Source organism: Perca flavescens, chromosome 21, assembly GCF_004354835.1.
Source record: "Perca flavescens isolate YP-PL-M2 chromosome 21, PFLA_1.0, whole genome shotgun sequence".
Taxonomy (NCBI): domain Eukaryota; kingdom Metazoa; phylum Chordata; class Actinopteri; order Perciformes; family Percidae; genus Perca; species Perca flavescens.
Window position 1 is genome coordinate 7,568,939 of NC_041351.1, and position 17,903 is coordinate 7,586,841.

A 17,903-nucleotide genomic window follows, 5' to 3' on the forward strand; every position below is an offset into this window, starting at 1 on the left:
ATCCATTTTTTCACTTGCCCTACTTTTTTCTCTGTATTTAGTCAAAATTCCTGCGGATACCAGTCGGTCCACACTGACTGGATGTTCCACAATTCTGCTCAGACTTTCGAGAGTAACAACAGGACAGTGCAAACTACTCATTCCCGTATTAAGCCAGAGTGGTTACCACCGGGTTTGGTGCAAATGTTGGCTGAAATGTCGTGTTCATGTTCTGGTTGTCATAATAGGGCCGCTGACAGGGACTTCTTAATACCAGCGGCTCTTCTACCATCAACATTGCTTATGTAACTCCACTTAGTGGCACAGAGCCCAAATATTTCCAACCCCTGCTATTGCAGACCCCCAACTCACCACACACACACACACACCTTCTGGCAGCAGCTAATAATAAAACATCCAACTGGAACAGACAACAGTATGAGAAAACCTTTAGCACACACACCTCTTAATCTAGACTGTTTTTTTATGGATACACTCGCTTGTCTTTTCAAAACGGAGATGGTTTGTTTTAGTGCCCCCACCCCAACGCCCCTGCCTTTACCCAGAACCAACCCCCTCCCCCCAGAATCACTTTCTCCAGTGTTGCGCAATGTTTTTGACTTAATTTTTGAAAGAGCGGAGGGGGAAGAGAGAGGTGGCGGCAGATGGATACAGTCAAATATCCTTGTGGAAAAGTTAGATAGAAGACTTTCACAGTTGTCAACAGAGGATTCTTTCTTTGGGAAATGCCACAGGGCTTCTGACTAAAGATTGATATCATTAAGTCTTATTGAAACACACTTTTATCTTAACTCATGAAAGAAATAATCATGTCTATTAGACCGATTAGTTGGTCATAGTGACAATGAAGATCTCAGTCAAACTGAAGCACTACTGTGTGGTTGGTTTTTCATTTCTGCTTTTCTGTTTTTACTGGGATGAGATTATGTCACCGTGAAATCAGCCATCACCTATAACAATACAGTCACATAACAGTATCACAGTATTAACACAGCTCACTTGTTGTTTCCATCTGTACTTCATTTTCCACTTCTTTGACATTTTACATCTCCTTAGTTTGTTGGACAGGTTTTTGATGAGTCACATGAAATATCTAGTTTGGTGAATTGCTCGGGTTTTATGAACTGTGTTGTTCAGAGTTGCCACAGCAGGACTTTTGTTTTTTCCTCTGAAGTTGCCAAACTTCGCCTGCATTTTTCATTTTAGTATTCAGCAATCCGGCATGCCGAGCTCTAGTAAGTCCTGTGGTTTTGGAAGTGTCAGAGTCTTCAAGTGGCTCGGCTGCATGCCACAGCTAATGCGTGTTACGCTGACTGTGCTGCAAACAGACGCAGAACAGGCGACTATCAACAGGAGACAAAGCTCGCCACACAGGGGTCTGGTGTCATTGCGCTTAGACACATAAATATCCAAATGCAAATCAATCCATAAACCCACTGACTCACTCACCCTGGCTTACGCACAAACTGCACACTTGCACTCTTGCATTTACCCCATAATGTGTGTGTTTTTGCGATACAGTGATCTATAGTGACCTCAATGTCCAGTGTCCTCAATGTCTGTAAATTGGCCATCTTTAAGGTCCTTAAAGCTAAATTGAGTGTATGAGGCACAAATTACATTAAAGTTTCATGAACATTTGTACCATTTAATAGCCTTTTAAAAACCCTGCTGACATTTTAAACATGTTATAGTCATTACATAGTAATTCTGACAGAGGTCTTGCATATGAGGAATAAGCTGCAGTCTGTGTTTACACCATAAACTGATCACTATCCACCTGAATGCAAAGCACTTAGTCAGAAGTCACCTCTGGGTCTTTGAGTTTCTGGTGTACTGGAATATGACAGCTTGACAGGTGACTGACGCAGGTAAAAGGGGTCTTGCGTTGTGTGACTTCAGACAGGGCAGGTATTTAAAAAGCCTGATTGATGCGGCAGCTTAGCGTTTGCAGCAGCAGCAGCAGCAGCACTTCGTCACTCACTGGGAAAAGAGCAGAGACGAAGGACAGAGAGAGAGTAGAAACGGTCAAGTTGATTGTAAGCATAAACATATGTAGGGCCTTTTTCCCAGAATTTCACCTCAATGCTGGATTCATGGCCCTGAAGTCTCCCAGGAGTTTTCCACTAACCACCCACCACAGGCAGAGTTACTCCAACAGCAGCTACATTGGGCCCTTCATCCTAGAGGAAGCACAAAAATGTCTTTGTTCGTCCAGTGTGATTGCAGTGTTTGGTACACTTTTAAATGGATTTCAGAAACCTCCCCCCTAAATTTGTAAAGTCAGAGCTCCCCTTATTGGAAAATAATTGTAATTATGTAACTGGAGGGTCGCCCAGATGGATGAACCTATGGTTTTCAGTCCCGCGGCGAGCTCTTTAGATAAGTAACAGTGATTTATTAAAATCGGTTCCACGTATTTGCATACTGTGTTTATTGCTACCTGCTTCCCTAACCGTACGTAACCCTGACGAGACCAGAGCTCTGCAACTCAACTGTGTCAACACAACTGCATGTTTATGGTGGACAAAACAATCTCACCTCAAGGTCCATTTTGTGGAGCTTTCAAGCACATCACACTACCTTCATCAGCAGATGCAGTTTGGCCAGTTTTCAGTAGATTTTAGATGTTTAAATATCTTTTAAGGACTTCTCATTCATATTGTCGTAAAAGTTTTGCTTCAAAGTTTCTGACCTTGGAAACAAAACGGTCTCAATTGAATGTCTTTTATTTTTTAGCTGTTCAGGAGTGTTTACATGCCTCTTTTACCTCAGTGAAGATCAGGTCTTTGGAGTATACCTCTTATGTGTTGAGGGTGAACCTTTTATTCCAGATTTTGAGAAACCTGAATATGCTAGTTGGAGTGCTCAGAAACCGGCATATTGTGGTATGTAACCACCTTAAACAGGTTTCTGTGAAAAAAAAATGTGATGATAAGAGATGTAATCATGATGTACACGCTGTAATAAAAGTGAAAGCCTGACGCTCTTTTCTTTTATAACTGGTGATAAAAGCCAGCAGAGCAGTATATGAGGCAGTGTTGTGAATTTCTAGCCCGGTTCCAGACTTCAGAATCACATCTGTCTGTGACTTTTCATGAAAAAATGTTGTACAGCATGTTAACTTCTCCTAGCAACCAATATATAAGTTTTAGTGTTTATTACAAATGACAGTGGGGTAGATACGTCAGTTGCAACAAAACAAAATGCCTCCCTCGCAAGCAGACGTTGGCTAAAGTAACACGAATACAATGACAGGCTGAATGAATGACGTAAAAACAAAGTGGCAATTCTGATTGCCCAAGCTCATGAATTTCCCCCCCAGGGATCAACAACGTCTTATGCTATCAGCTGCCGAGGTTGGCAGTTGTTGTGACAGTGGTTAAGATGTCGAAGAATCAAAGACACACCTATGCGTTACTCATGTTTCATGTGAATATACAGAATATACTCAGAACTCAGAACCGGGATACAACTGTGCATGTAAAGATACTCCAACAGTGTGATTTTTCTCTGCAGACCCGTAAACTGACCAAAGCAGAGCGGCAGCGTTTCAGCGAGGAGGTGGACATGCTGAAAGGCCTGCAGCACCCGAACATCGTCCGCTTCCACGACTCCTGGAAGTCGTCAGTAAAGGGCCACAAGTGCATCATCCTGGTGACTGAACTCATGACCTCAGGCACGCTCAAAACGTGAGTCTCCCCATCCAATTCCTCGTTCTACGGCCGATAAAAAAGCGGTTTTGTTTTGCGCTCTGTTTGTTTCATTTCTCAAATGACGAATATTCTTTTTCCAAATAAAACTATTTATGTCTTCCATAGAGGCGAGAAGATTTGTGTCATGTTTGACAGCTTGTCTTGTGATAAAAGGTTCAGAATAAAGAATACAATGTTCTGTTGGATACAATGTTCTGGGAGAGAATTCAGGAAACTGGCTCACTTTAATACTTCCTCTTGGCTGTCAAAAAATGAGATGAATTATTTCTTTCTCTTCTTGCATGTTTAGAACAGAGTGTTTAGTCTTATCCTCTTTTGTTTTAGGTACTTGAAGAGGTTCAAGGAGATGAAGCTGAAGCTGCTGCAGCGCTGGAGTCGTCAGATCCTCAAAGGGCTTCACTTCCTGCACACGCGCACTCCTCCCATCATCCACCGGGACCTCAAGTGTGACAACATTTTCATCACCGGCCCCATCGGCTCCGTCAAGATAGGAGATCTGGGGCTGGCCACTCTCAAAAGTGCCTCTTTTGCTAAAAGTGTCATTGGTAAGTTTATATATTTAGTCGATCATTTACACAAATATCTCCTTCCACTGAAATCAGAAAGAAATTGCATCTATAGCGCAATTTTGAAAACTAAATTTTAAAACTATCTAAAAATTCTTTGGAAATGGACTTAAAGTGCAAAATGACTTTATGAATTTAGAGGGACTGTAATGAAATTCTTAAATGATTCTTTGTTTGCCCATTATCTTTCCCCCTGCACACAAGCAGCCCTAACCATAAATGCCTCTGTTTAAATTCCTGCCTGCATTTTTTAATTACACAAATGGCTTTTAATTGCAGTGGGAACGTCTCCGTCTTGCGCTGTCATTTAATGCAGGGAGTGTCAGCCATCTATAAAGACTTGTTGACACTTGATTCTTGGAGAGTTTAATTTACCAGGTCTAAATCAAACACTGTATGCTTAATGAATTCATTGGGGGAAGCTGTGCTCAGTGCTTTAGAAAACTGGTTTTATTTTTATCCTTTTCACTGGAAACCATGTATCAAATCACCAAAGAAACTGATGTTGAAACACAAACAAGGCACATGGACTGAGTTGGTTATTCACTTTGAAACACTTAAGTTAGTCACTTGGAGAAAGCATGGAAGACGAGGAAACAAACCCTTGTAGCATTTCTTTTCTTTATTCCACTATGCAGCACATCATTTATTTGAAATTTTGCGCATAAACACGTTACCTGGAAATATGTTGGTGTGTGTATATATAGCTGGTGAACATAGTGGAGCATTTTAGCTGCTTAAGAGTCAGATATTTCCCTCAGGGGATGGTGTAGACCAAAACTGAGCTAAAAATGGGGTGACTATTGGACTTTATTCATCAGGTGGCCAGAAACAAGCCTCTAAATCGAGGCTCATGTTGCTGCATGTCTGCTGGGTGTGTAAATAACCAACTGTTTTTTTTCTTTCTTTTTTTTAAGGATGAGAATACAGTATGTCAGGGTTGTAGTTACAGCTTGTTGTGCTGTCAAAATATCAATAAATACAGTTTATTGTTTAGATGCATTGTGTTTTACAACAAGTCATGAGTTACAACTCATGTACCTTTTTTAATAGAACAAGCAGTCTATGAAGGTTTTACATGGTGCTAGTGTCCTATGCGTGGAACATTGGGTGGTAATATGTTCATTTTGTATGATGTAGTAGTAGTAGTAGTAGTAGTAGTAGTAGTAGTAGTAGTAGTAGTAGTAACTGTTGACCTTTTACCTCTTCCCTCTGAACCCCGACAGGAACTCCAGAGTTCATGGCCCCAGAGATGTACGAGGAGAGGTACGACGAGGCGGTGGACGTCTACGCCTTTGGAATGTGCATCCTGGAGATGGCCACCTCTGAGTACCCGTACTCCGAGTGCCAAAACGCCGCACAGATCTACCGCAAAGTCACCAGTGTGAGTAAAGGGAAGGAGGGAGGACCATCTTGTCTTTTTTTTGTTTTTCTTAACCTGTATTTAATGTAATTGTCCACATGTGTTTCTTCCATGTGCACACTGGAATTAAACCGAGATGATATCTTGTGTGTGTACGTCTGGATATCCTGAATCCTTGGAAAGAAGTGACGCCCACGGTGAATGAAAGCCTAGTTTTGTCTATTAAAGGCTCCGTTTTGCCCATTACGAGCTGAGGGTGCAGAACCGTTCCGTAATCTGACCACTTTTCGGTTTTCAACCCGCAATCATGACGCATGGTCGCACACGTTTGACTCACTGATTGCAAGTGTCTTTACCAGTTCAGATTCTGGTTTACTGGAACATTCCCTTCTCCCTGAGAAGTGACCTATCAACGCTTTTTTTTGCAAATGTTCTGTCTGAACTGCTTGTTAAGCCTTGCAGAAAAAAAATATATTTTAAGTAAGCGCAGATGTATTTGAAAATTAAATCTTTGTTAGAAATCTTAGATATCTGTCTGAGGATGAAGAATCTTAGCCCAGTGCCCAAATACAGCATGTTAAACTAGATGATATCAGAACGTTTTACACAGAAAGAAATGTGGGACTTCTTAGAAAAAAAAGACCAGAAGCAGTGTAGTGAGCTTTAAGACCGTAGCATTACAACAGTGGCCTTAGGCTGCCGTATTTTAGCTGTTCCCGGGTGCCAAGCACATCGATGACGCCACGGTGGGCAAAAGCAGGCGACAGTAGAATTATATGTTTTGGAAATTGTGTCTCACTTTTTACTCACACAAAGACGGCTGTTTCTTTTAGTGTGTGTCACATATGCAATGCAAACAGTGCCTGCCAGAGGCTGGAAAGTGAGAAAGCGACAACGCCAACAAGTCGGAGTGGCTCTGGCTCCTTCACAAACAAGACAACATAATAATGTTCCGTGTGCAGTTGGAGTAGCTTACACATGCAACAAGATTTAATAAAAATCTCATTATAGGTGCCTTTCATAATTTGTTTTTGTTTTATGTTTATGGCAGTGTAGACGTCAATTTATCAGCATGAAACAAACACTAACCTATAAACCTTACATTTATATGATTGACTTGTAGTTGAAGTCACTTACTATTAAAAGGGCCTGTGTAAGAAACATAGCTAGACATATTAAAGGCAGAACATTTACGAACAAAAATTCCATGCGGGTGGTCACAACTATCTGAAGACTCTCCTTGGTCTGGTTAATAATATGTTTAAATTTTACATCAAATAAATAGATTGATAAGAAAAAAAATGCCTACTCATATACATTACATGGCCAAAAGTATGTGGACACCCAAACATTACACCCACATGTGAATGTTGTGCATTAATCTGCTGTTATAGCAGCCTCCACTCTTCTGAGAAGGCTTTCTACACAATTGTTTCGATTTATTCAAAGCCACATCCAATAATTACATTCAACAACAATATTTGTCATTAATTGATTAATTGTTTGGTTTTAAAATGTAAGTAAGTTAACACTTGTCAATGGAGAGTGTCCAGACTCTCTGTTCAAATGAAATCTATGAGAGTCTGGTAGGACCAGGCTAATGAAATTAAGCTTTTGTTTAAATTATTAAATGCTTCTTCATTTGCTTGAGATTCTTCCAGTTTCTCCTGCTTGGATGGTTTAAGATCGTCTTCTTTCCCCTACACACAAGCAACCCTAACCATAGATGCCTCCGTTTAAATTCCTGCCTGCATTTTTTAAATTTTTTTGTACACAAATGGCTTTTATTTGCAGTGGGAACCTGTCCATCTTGCGCAGCCAGTACATGCAGGAAGTGTCAGCCATCTATAAAGAATTGTAATACTTGATTCTGTGTGCAGGTGCATCTACATACTTGGCTGAATAGTGTATTTCAGTGGAATCAAGATATATGTCAAAGAAAAACACATTTTGCTTGCAAGACATTACCATGCTTTATTCGTATGTACAATAATTGTCTTTTGAATCCTTGAAATAATTGTCATTAAAGCCTATTTCTCAAATCTTGATTTCCGTCACCACAGGAAAGAAGCAGAGTCAGAAATTTGATTTGAATAGTGGGAAAACTGATTTATTCTGAAGGTGCCTGTGATGCTCAAAACAAAGAAACCATTTTGCTCCAGATCCTGTAACTCACATTTCACATATAAGATAACAGCATTTTGGTGATTGCACTTTTTGTTTGGGCTCCTCAATTTGTGTTTGCACTGAGTTTGGGTGAAATGATTCTGTAACACACATCAGAATGCATTGTCTTTTGACAATAACAAAAGTCAAACACACAAAACAATATTTCTCACAGCTTTGTCCTTTGTCTTAAACAGATGGCAGGAATATCTTGAGAAAATGATTTGTGGTCATAACAACAAAAGACAGCAATTACTGTGTGACATGTCAGTCTGTGAATGTGATAACAAAGTGTATCATTCAGCGTTTCTGCTGCTAAATCTAATTATTTGGGTGTTTTGACCTAACATCAGATGGTTGCCTGGGTATCTGAAGGCCAAACATCTTTTTGACCTCGACTCATGCTTTCTTATCGGTGTTTTTACAAGGATGGGAGCGCTACTGTAATCTTATGTACATTCTCATGATAGCATTTAGGGAGAAATAAAACTCCCTCTTTTCATATAAGTGAGAAGTCCTGCCTGAATATGTTCTGTCTTGAGATAAAACTGTGTATACAAGCTCCAGCTGTGAAGAGTTCCCTTGAAATATCTTGAAGGAGCGCGTGTTGGGGTTTTTCCATTTTCACGAGTTCTTGGTATTGTTCCCCTCTGGTGTTGACATGATTGCAGAGCTGAATGTCATGCTGGCTAGTGGCCTATGTCACAAAGCAGAGGATACCGTTAACATGCATGTGTCTGTTACTGCTTCAGTTAGGTCCTCTTGACAGGAGAACTGTGGGATAAATGTACATAGATTGCTTCTGATCACTTATAATGTTTAAAGCACACGTCATCTGGTACCTGATTCAGTATGAAATCCGATAAACCAAAACTAGTAAAGCTCTTCTGATTGTTTTCACAGGGAATGAAACCTGACAGTTTCTACAAAGTCAAAGTCCCAGAGCTCAAGGAGATCATTGAGGGCTGCATTCGTATGAACAACGACGAAAGGTACACGTGAGAACATACACTGTGATCAACAATAACACAATAACAAACTGCATGAATAATGTATATTTTGATCTTTATGAAGTGCACTGTCCATATTCTATTAGACTCTTTTCCTGTTTGTTGCTTTGTCCAGTAAACTATCAATCAGGAGATTCTTATCATAACTCAAGTAAATAATTTAAAACAAATCGAATCAGATTCCATGTATATATTCTGTAACAGAATATTCTTGACTAAAATGTTACATTAGGTGAAAAAGTATAAACTATGACTTACGTACAGTTGATAAAAGGGCTTTTTTAAGGATAGTTTTCAACATAGGCTGCAATAAAATGTGATTTTGTATCATTTCACTCACCCTAATCACAGTATTGTGAAATCTAGGATTCTGCTACAGCTTCTAAAACATATTAGCGTGAATATAATCCAAAGAGGAAGTAGTATTGGCCTTCAAAAACAATAATATATTTTATATGCAAAACCAGGAGGCTGACATTACTGGTTTACATGTCTTTACTGTTTATGATCAACCAAAAACAATAGTCTCAATCCATGCTTTTGGTTATTGATATGATTTTGCACAAAATCCTGTTTTAGTGTAGTTTTTGTGTTTAGTGTTTTGGTGTACATGTAAATACGAGTAAAAAATAATCAACGTAACCTGATAGAAAAAATGTTTTGCAACCCTTTTATTTTATTTTTTTTACCAGTAGAACATATAACGCTTCCTGTCTTTCAAAAGGACATTTGGCATGCTTTTAATGGCCTGATCAGTTAGATCAGAACCTGCTGAAGGATGCAAATACATTTCCCAAAGTTATATTTGCCTAATTAGTTATAGATGAATACAAATGATGAGAAACTACATTAATACAATGTCTAGTTTAAAACCTGCAAACTGTGCCTTAAAGCAGATTCTTCCTTTACTGCAGGTACACCATTCAGGACCTCCTGGAACACCCCTTCTTCCAGGAGAACAATGGCGTGCACGTGGAGCTAGCAGAGGAGGACGACATGGTGAAGTCGGGCCTGAAGCTGTGGCTGCGCATGGACGACACCAAGAAGCTCCACGGGAAGTACAAGGACAACAACGCCATCGAGTTTCTCTTTGAGCTGTACAAAGACGTACCCGAGGAGGTGTCTCAGGAGATGGTAGGCCGACACGTGAAGACAGTATGTTGTGAACCTTTACTGCTTTTCTTTTAATATTATTTTTTGGGCATTTTAGGCCTTTATTTTGACAGGGCAGCTGAAGACATGAAAAGGGAGAGAGAGGGGGGAACGACATGCAGCAAAGGGCCGCAGGTCGGAGTCGAATCCGCGGCTGCTGTGAGAGGAATAAACCTCTATATATGGGCGCGCGTGCTCTGCCAACTGAGCTACCCGGGCGCCCATTTACTGCTTTTCTGACCCAGTTTGTTGCAGCCATTAGTGAGGAAATTAAGTAATTGATTGATTGAACAGATAGCGTTGACCAACATGTTCTCTGCATCCACATTTAGATTTATGATGATAGCCTTTTATAACGTAGGTTTTCTGGGGAAAGGCTGACTGGATATTTAGTTAGTATTGACGTAAATGGTTAGATGACAGCCTAAATTAGATTCTCTTGTAATGTTTTTTTGTTGCTAATTACTTTTCTCCTTCAACATTCTAAGTTGAATTACAGATCAAAAGACAGTTTCAAGATGTTAATGATTCAGTGGATGTTGCTGATATGGTAACTTTTTGACAATCATGTACATACAGATATTAGATTCAGAGACTCTGTCACAGGCTAAGGTAACGTCACATCACAGAGTCTGACATTATTAGTGTAACTGAAGTTTCTTTTTGTGTTATCTGTCTTTTGACACTTGACCCCAAACGGTGAAGCAGCCTCGCAAATGCACCCCGGCATCATTAGGCTTCTTTTACGGTTCTGTTATGACAGCGGAGACTTCAGGAAATGCACTCCAGCACATAAAGAGAGCGCCTTGCAGAGTGTGTCAAGGGCACGGCTCAACATTTAATCATCAGTGGTTCGAAATGTGAGAGTGTGTCTCAGGAAGCAGCCAAGGTCACGTCTTTAATAATATAATGGCTCTCTTGCTTGTTACGAAACAGGCTCTTATGTCCTTCAGAACCCCCCTCCGTGGAGGTCACTTTTAATGAAAATGCAAGTCACAATTCCTTACTTGTTTACCTCTTTGTGGTAGTTTTCATCAAGATCAAATCTGGTATCAGCAGGGGATATCTAGTCCGGCCGATCTGCTGTAATCTGACTATGTGTTGAGAGGCAGGTTCGGACTGAGTGTCCCACTCTGCTGGAATGGGTGTCACAGGAGGCTGCGCTAGACAGAAGAATGCAGTCTGTGTGTCTTGGTTTTACAAAACAACTGTTGTTGGCACAAAAGCTTTTATCACGTCAAAGGACTGACTGTTGATGCCACAGCTTGCGTGATCAGGTCACCAAGTGAAACAGTCCTACACAAATTGTCTACACATTGCAGCATCACACCACGGACCATGATGTATGCACGTGTTCATGTTGTGCCCTGAATTTTTCGGTGTCTCGTTATGCAGGTCGTACTTGGCTTCGTGTGTGAGGCAGACTTTAAGCTCGTGGCCAAGGCCATACGGGACAGGGTGGCGGCCATCAAGCGCCAGAGAGAGAAGCTGAGGCGGCACGCGGAGCAGCGGAAGAAGAAGCAGGAGCAAGAAGCCATAGAAGAGGAAGCAGAGACTCTCCCTCCTTTGCCTAAAGTCAGCGAGTCCTCGACCCCGGCCATCACCCTGTCCCCTGTCACCAGCTCTGTGGACTCTGGCGTTAGCTCCAACTACCCTGCAGAGGCAGAGGAGCCCGAGGCAGACCAGCACTTCCACTTGCGCTTCAACAGCATGTCCTCTGCTAATTGTGAGCCGCGTCATATAACATCACATGCCATGAAAAGTTTGTAGGCTCCCTCTATTTGTGGTGGTTTTCATGCTTTCAGTTAATTTTTAGGCTCATAAAATACTTGTAAATACAATTGGGCAATATGAAAATGATAGTGTCATCAGTGATATTAATATCGAAGTTTCTCCAACAGTAGTTCCTGAAGACTGAAGATATATAATGCCAGTATTTCAACAGTGCTTTAATCCTAACGGCTCTGCAGTACCACAAATTCTTAAAGTATGGTGAATGTTGTTAAAATCAAAAAAACAAGAAAAAGATCAAAAGCTTTGTTTTTGTGTTGTTGTTGTTGTTGTTATTATTATTATTATTATTATTATTATTATGAGGTTGCTCAATTTTAAATATTTGAATACAATTTGAACAATATAATACATTTGAAATCAGTGGTGGAATAAGTACTTGGAATAAAAACAGCAATACCAGACTATGACATAAAAGTAAAAACATACCTTAGTATTATTAGCAACAATAACAATGCATCATATTTTGTAAGTTGTGCATAGGTTTTGAATAACTGTCAGGTTAATGTAATGTAGTAAAAAGTACAATATTTCCTTCTAAATTGTTGTAGAACGTAGCATAAAATTGTACTCAACACTTCCATAAAGGCACCACTGCCAGTACTGTAACTGACATCATGTGTCAGTCACATGTGCATCAGAATGGTGTATGCAAGTCTGAAACCTCTCAATTTGATTTGTTTTATGTTGACTGGAGACAAATGTTTCTCGCTGCATTAGCTATACAATTGTTCACAGTACATTGTAATGTGAAACTGTAATTAACTAAATTATTCAGTCCCTGTAGGTCTTATCTCACAGTCCACAGTGAGCTGTAGTTATTACATATTTCTCAGTTTTTAATCGAAATCAACAGCCCAAATATTCTTGTTGGTGGTCCTTGTGTATCAGTTTGATCTCTTCTAAAGAAAGTATCATGTGTGCCTCCAGAGCAGTGTTAATCCATAGTGTGTGAGTGTATATGTGTGTGTGTGTGTGTGTGTGTGTGTGCGCGCGTTTCAGTTTCTGACAGTTGGTCACGTGCTAATGGCTTTTGTCCTTTTGTTTGAACAGCTGACTGCGAGACGGATGGCTATCTGAGCTCCTCTGGGCTTCAGGATCTGCTGGAGCCCAGCAATTTCAACACGTCTGCGACCCCTCCCACCACGCACACCAACCCCCCGACTGCAAATGGTCTCTCCATCCCAGCCCTGCGCTTCCCTTCGGTGAGTGGCCTCAATAAAGAACTTGTCATCAGAAGTGTAGAGCGGAGGGGGGTGGAGGCGAGAAGGATGCCTTTATCAGACCTCCTCCATCAACATTACTCATCTAATACAGTGCTGACAGAGAGTTATGTAAACAGTGCATAGTTGGGAAGTAATCACCTGAAAATAAGGTACACAAAACCTTCAGGAGTCATAACCCATTGCTAATGAAGGTGATAAATAATTCTTCAACAGTTCCTGAAAATGGAATGCTCTTTTGTTCATTGTAAACACAGAATTGTGTGTCTCTTTTTGCTAATCTGCCTTTAAAGTGTAATTAATTTCTTGCTAAGGAGGACAATTCTATCCATCTTATGTTTTTCATAAAGTCAGCACATATTTAATTTTACATTCACATGGCCACAAATGTAAATTATAATTCAAGTTCACATGCTTTGTTTATCTGTGCTGAGGGGCGCCTGGGGAGCTCACCTGGTAGAGCGTGCGCCCATATACAGAGGCTCAGTACTCGCCGCAGAAGGCAACCGGTTCGGTTCAGACCTGCGGCCCTTTGCTGCATGTCATTCCCCCTCTCTCTCCCCTTTCATGACTAAGCTGTACTATAGAATAAAGGCCTAAAATGCCACAAAAAAAGAAAATATCTTTAAATAAAATAATCTGTGCTGAGTAGTGCTTTGAGCTACATTCAAACGTCATCACGCTAAGATGCTTAAAATGACAATGCTAACATGCTGATGTTTAGCAAGTATGTTTGGGAATGTCATTAGTTTTGAAAGTATTTGAACTAAAACCAAAGTATTGGAAAAACTGAAATGTTGACTAATTATGGCACTAGATGAAAAGTTATTACAGTTCATCCTGAGGGGGGGACATGAATATTTAAGCCAAATTATATGGCAATCCATCAAATAGTTGCAGGACATTTTACTCAAAAACCAAAATCTCAACCTCATGGTGGCGCTAGAGAAAACATCAGGTAAAGTTTGATTATATCCTCTTGACAAAGTAAGTAGGTTTCATCCTGTGGGGAACATAAATGTGCCCAAATTTCTTTGAAGCAAATTGCCAAATAGAGGAATAAGTAATGACTCATAAAAAAGGAAACAGTTTGTGTTGACATAACTGGTCAAATACTGCATTGCAAATTCTGGCTACTACTTGTACTAAAGCTTTAAAAAAAAAAAAAAAGGAAATCAGTAAAAGTCTTTAATCTACATTCACCTAACCACTTCCCTCATTTCAATTTGCAGAGTATTGCAGTTTCCAGCAACATAGAGCGTGGCACCTCAGGGCCCACAAGTGGCTTTAACTCTCCTGTGGAAAGGTAACTCCGGTTCTTCAGCCTTCTTTTACGCTCTTTTTTTTTTTTTTTTTTTTTAACATTCAAGGAACAATAGAGTTTAATAGTCCCTTCTTTATTTGAGTTAGAGCCCTGCAAATCAATGTGAATCTAGTAGAAATGTCTGGTATTCCCTCTATAATTCCTCCTCCTCCTCCTCCACATCTGTGGGGCTGCGACACCAAGCCTGAGGCAGTTGACTGGCTCTTCAGTGTTTTTATTGCAGTGAGGCAGAGTGGACCCTTGCAGCTTTCTCTGTGATGTTGTGGAGGCCCTGTTTCCCATGTTGGTGGGATGTTAAGGGAGAGAGCGGCTTTATTCTAGGCATTGGAGCCGACAATGGATGAGTGTGTCGTCATCTGGGCTCCATCTTCTGTTCAGACTATAATGTTTTGTTTTTTTATAATGATATAATAAATATTGAAAAATGCCAATTTCTATTCTTTTGACATCTTCAAATTGCTTGTTTTTTGTCCAACCGGCAGGTCAAAACCAAAATATATTCAGTTTACAGTTATGTAAAATAAAGAAAATCTTGACTCAATCCATTTTCTAAACCATTTTAAATTTTAAAATTAATTTCTGTGCTTAAATACAGGTAATATAGTTGAAAATATGTTGTATATCAGTGTAGATTTGGGTGGGATTCTCAGTGTGCTGTAGAGTGTAGTTGAGTAATATGTTTTACAACACTTTTTGGGGATCCATTAATTGATTCTTCCTTTGAGAAAAGCCATCGGATTACTGATGATGAGCACAACAGCGTTCCATCTTAACCTGCAGTATCAACACAAATGTTTAATCTTAATGTCTGATTTCCACGTACTCAGTGTTTAAAGGTGAAAACGGGCTTTAATTTGAACTAAGTTATCCGGGAGGTGGAGGTTTTTAAATAGAGATGGGTGGACGCTGCCAACCATTAGGCCTGTAAATGTTTGCAGCCTGTGTTTGAGAGGTAGATGGTGGGGAGTCCGGGACCGCAGCCATCCAAAAAGACCCAGGAGATGCAATTAGCTGAACCAAAGCTTTTTATAAAACATGCTGAATGTTCTCCAGTTCTCTGAAACCTAAAACTTCTTCATTGTATAAATACAGCAGATCACACAGACGTGTTGCTTCTTTCGGACGAAGCCCAGCTTCTTATGGACTCTGAACAGGCCTCGTTAAACTGTATTGTTTAACTCTGCTGTTTTAAAAGCAAGAGACATGCCACTGTAACCCAAGACTTTATTGTACACTTCAGAGTGCTGTTTATTATTATGTGTGATGCCAAGATAATCAGCCATGATGGATGTTCAATGAATATTTCAATGGCTTTTTTTTTTTTTTTTTTTTTGTGGGTGTATTTTCTAAACGGTAGCATGTGTAATTTATTGCTGTGCAGCTACGCCTCCGATGTGACTTCAGGCTTGAGCGACGGCTACGAGGGCCTATCGGAGAAGAGCGAGAAAACTGCTGCAAAGCGAACTGCCGGGAAGCTGTTCAGGAGGAGGTCACGCTCCAGACTTCGCATCACAGGGGTATAATAAATCAAAATGTTTTGTTTAATTACAACACTGCAAAAGCACATTGTAAACATATCAATCAAGCAGCTGGATTAAAATATTGAATAAACGGATTATTTACGAGGGGAGCGGTGAAGCTCCACCCGGATTATGTAACGTTATCCGTAGCTATGCTGTTCTTCCCCCGGGGAACTGCAGTACAGTTCTCATCTGATCAGGACACTCAGTGGCTTCTTAACGAGCGTGTTTGGACAGGACACAGAGACAAACAGATCATGCATAACCACATGTGCAAACAGAGGTGCAAGGGTGCAATACACACATAAACACACTGGATTTTACATGTCCACATGTTTTCTCAAACACACACACACATGCATATAAAACACATTGTTCCTCTCGTGTTTTGCTCAGTGTTTTAGAGGGTGAACAGACACCTGTCATTACCATTGATGTCCCATCCTGTCCCGTCTCTGCAGCTCTCTGATAAAGTGGACCGGGTGGTGGAGTGTCAGCTGCAGACGCACAATGACAAGATGGTTACCTTCAAGTTTGACCTGGACGGAGATAACCCTGAAGACATTGCTGCTGTCATGGTGAGTCATTACTGGTCCTTAATGATCAACTGGTACCATATTCAGAATGTCAATAATAAAACACTTGGATCAGGTTAAAAAAAAAAAAAAAAAAACGGGTGGCTTTTGTTTTTGTCACGGTTATTTTTACAACTTAATTGTGAAAGATTTATTTTTTTATTTGGCTTTGGAAAAAAATAACAATTGCTTAGATTTTGGTGATGATTCTGACCAATCGGAGCTTTTTAAGCTTTAACTGTGAAAGAAGTGCTTAGAGTATTTAATCAATACTCTAAGTCAGTGATTCTCAAGATTTTTTCAGTAATGTACCCCCTTTGAACAGTTTTTTAAGTCATGTACCCCCTAACCAGCGTGAATAATTTTTGGTAGAATAAAAAAGTCTATATAAAGAGGAACAATACAGCGATGTCAGCGATAGATTTACTAAACAACAGCCTCTTGTACCTGGAAAACATTTAAATGCTAATGAAAAAAGGCGAAAGAACTTGGAAAAAGACGGTAGAAAGAAGGAAGTAAGGCAAGAATAGGTCAAAAATGGTAACAAATACTTCGATAAAAGCGACACAAACTTCAAAAAAGCAATAAAGGAAGGCAACACTGGGGCAACAAAAATGACAAACAATTCCTTAAAGCGACAAACTTCGAAAAAATTGACAAAAACTTTAAAGAAAAAGAAAAAAAAAACTCAGAAGAAAAAAAGACAGTAGAAAAGAGTAAGGAAGAAAGGCAAGAATAGGTCAAAACAAACGACAAAAACTTCGGAAAAAGCAACAAACTTGGAAAAAAAGACAGTAGAAGTAACTGAAAAACATTTTGCAAAACATCTTACATACCCCCTGCAGTCCTCCAAAGTACCCCTAGGGGTACACGTACCCCGATTTGAGAAACACTGCTCTAAGTAACAGGCTTGGGGAGTAACGGAAAACATGGAACGGCACTATGTACAGTAATTAGGATACAATAAATAGGTAACTGTATTCCAGTAAAGTTACAGGGGAAATTCTTAGGACTTCAGGCTTTAAGATACCAAATATGTCAGACTGAATTTTGGTGAAATGTGTATAAAATGATGCACAAGAAATATCTTTAATTTTTTCATTTGATTGAATGGGACAGACATAAAAACATGGGGTCTTGGGTTGAAATTTGAACATTGTAGAGCTTCAATGAATATATATATATATATATATATATATATATATATATAATACAATACTGTCAGGCAGTGTGGATATATTTTCACATTAAAGCCAAATTTAGGAGGTATGAAGGGTTAACAATGGAACTTATCCATCTTTGTTAGAGACAGCTGATAAGTCTAACAGATTCCTCTATCTCAGCTGAATGTACTCCTAATTCATCCTGCTTCTACAGTAGTTGACAGCTTTTTGTTTGTCGATCCTATCTCTGGCTGATATTATATCTAACTTTCTGTGAAGTGAGTGACGCAGGTGAGCTGCCCCATCCCCCTGTTATTGTCTTTAAGCTTTAGAG

The 17,903-nt window shown here is 39.9% G+C and overlaps 1 protein-coding gene across 3 annotated transcripts in view; it reads left to right on the forward strand.

The window, feature by feature from the left end:
- wnk4a (WNK lysine deficient protein kinase 4a) overlaps positions 1-17,903 on the forward strand; it is a 45,514-nt gene that overhangs the window by 15,597 nt on the left and 12,014 nt on the right. For all 3 annotated transcript variants that reach the window (XM_028568708.1, XM_028568710.1, XM_028568709.1), the window contains exons 3-12: positions 3,520-3,692; positions 4,041-4,261; positions 5,509-5,666; positions 8,715-8,803; positions 9,736-9,955; positions 11,369-11,699; positions 12,818-12,969; positions 14,220-14,293; positions 15,693-15,828; positions 16,293-16,409. In XM_028568708.1, coding sequence (XP_028424509.1) covers positions 3,520-3,692; positions 4,041-4,261; positions 5,509-5,666; positions 8,715-8,803; positions 9,736-9,955; positions 11,369-11,699; positions 12,818-12,969; positions 14,220-14,293; positions 15,693-15,828; positions 16,293-16,409 — 1,671 coding nt within the window. The remainder of the gene's footprint in view (positions 1-3,519; positions 3,693-4,040; positions 4,262-5,508; positions 5,667-8,714; positions 8,804-9,735; positions 9,956-11,368; positions 11,700-12,817; positions 12,970-14,219; positions 14,294-15,692; positions 15,829-16,292; positions 16,410-17,903) is intronic.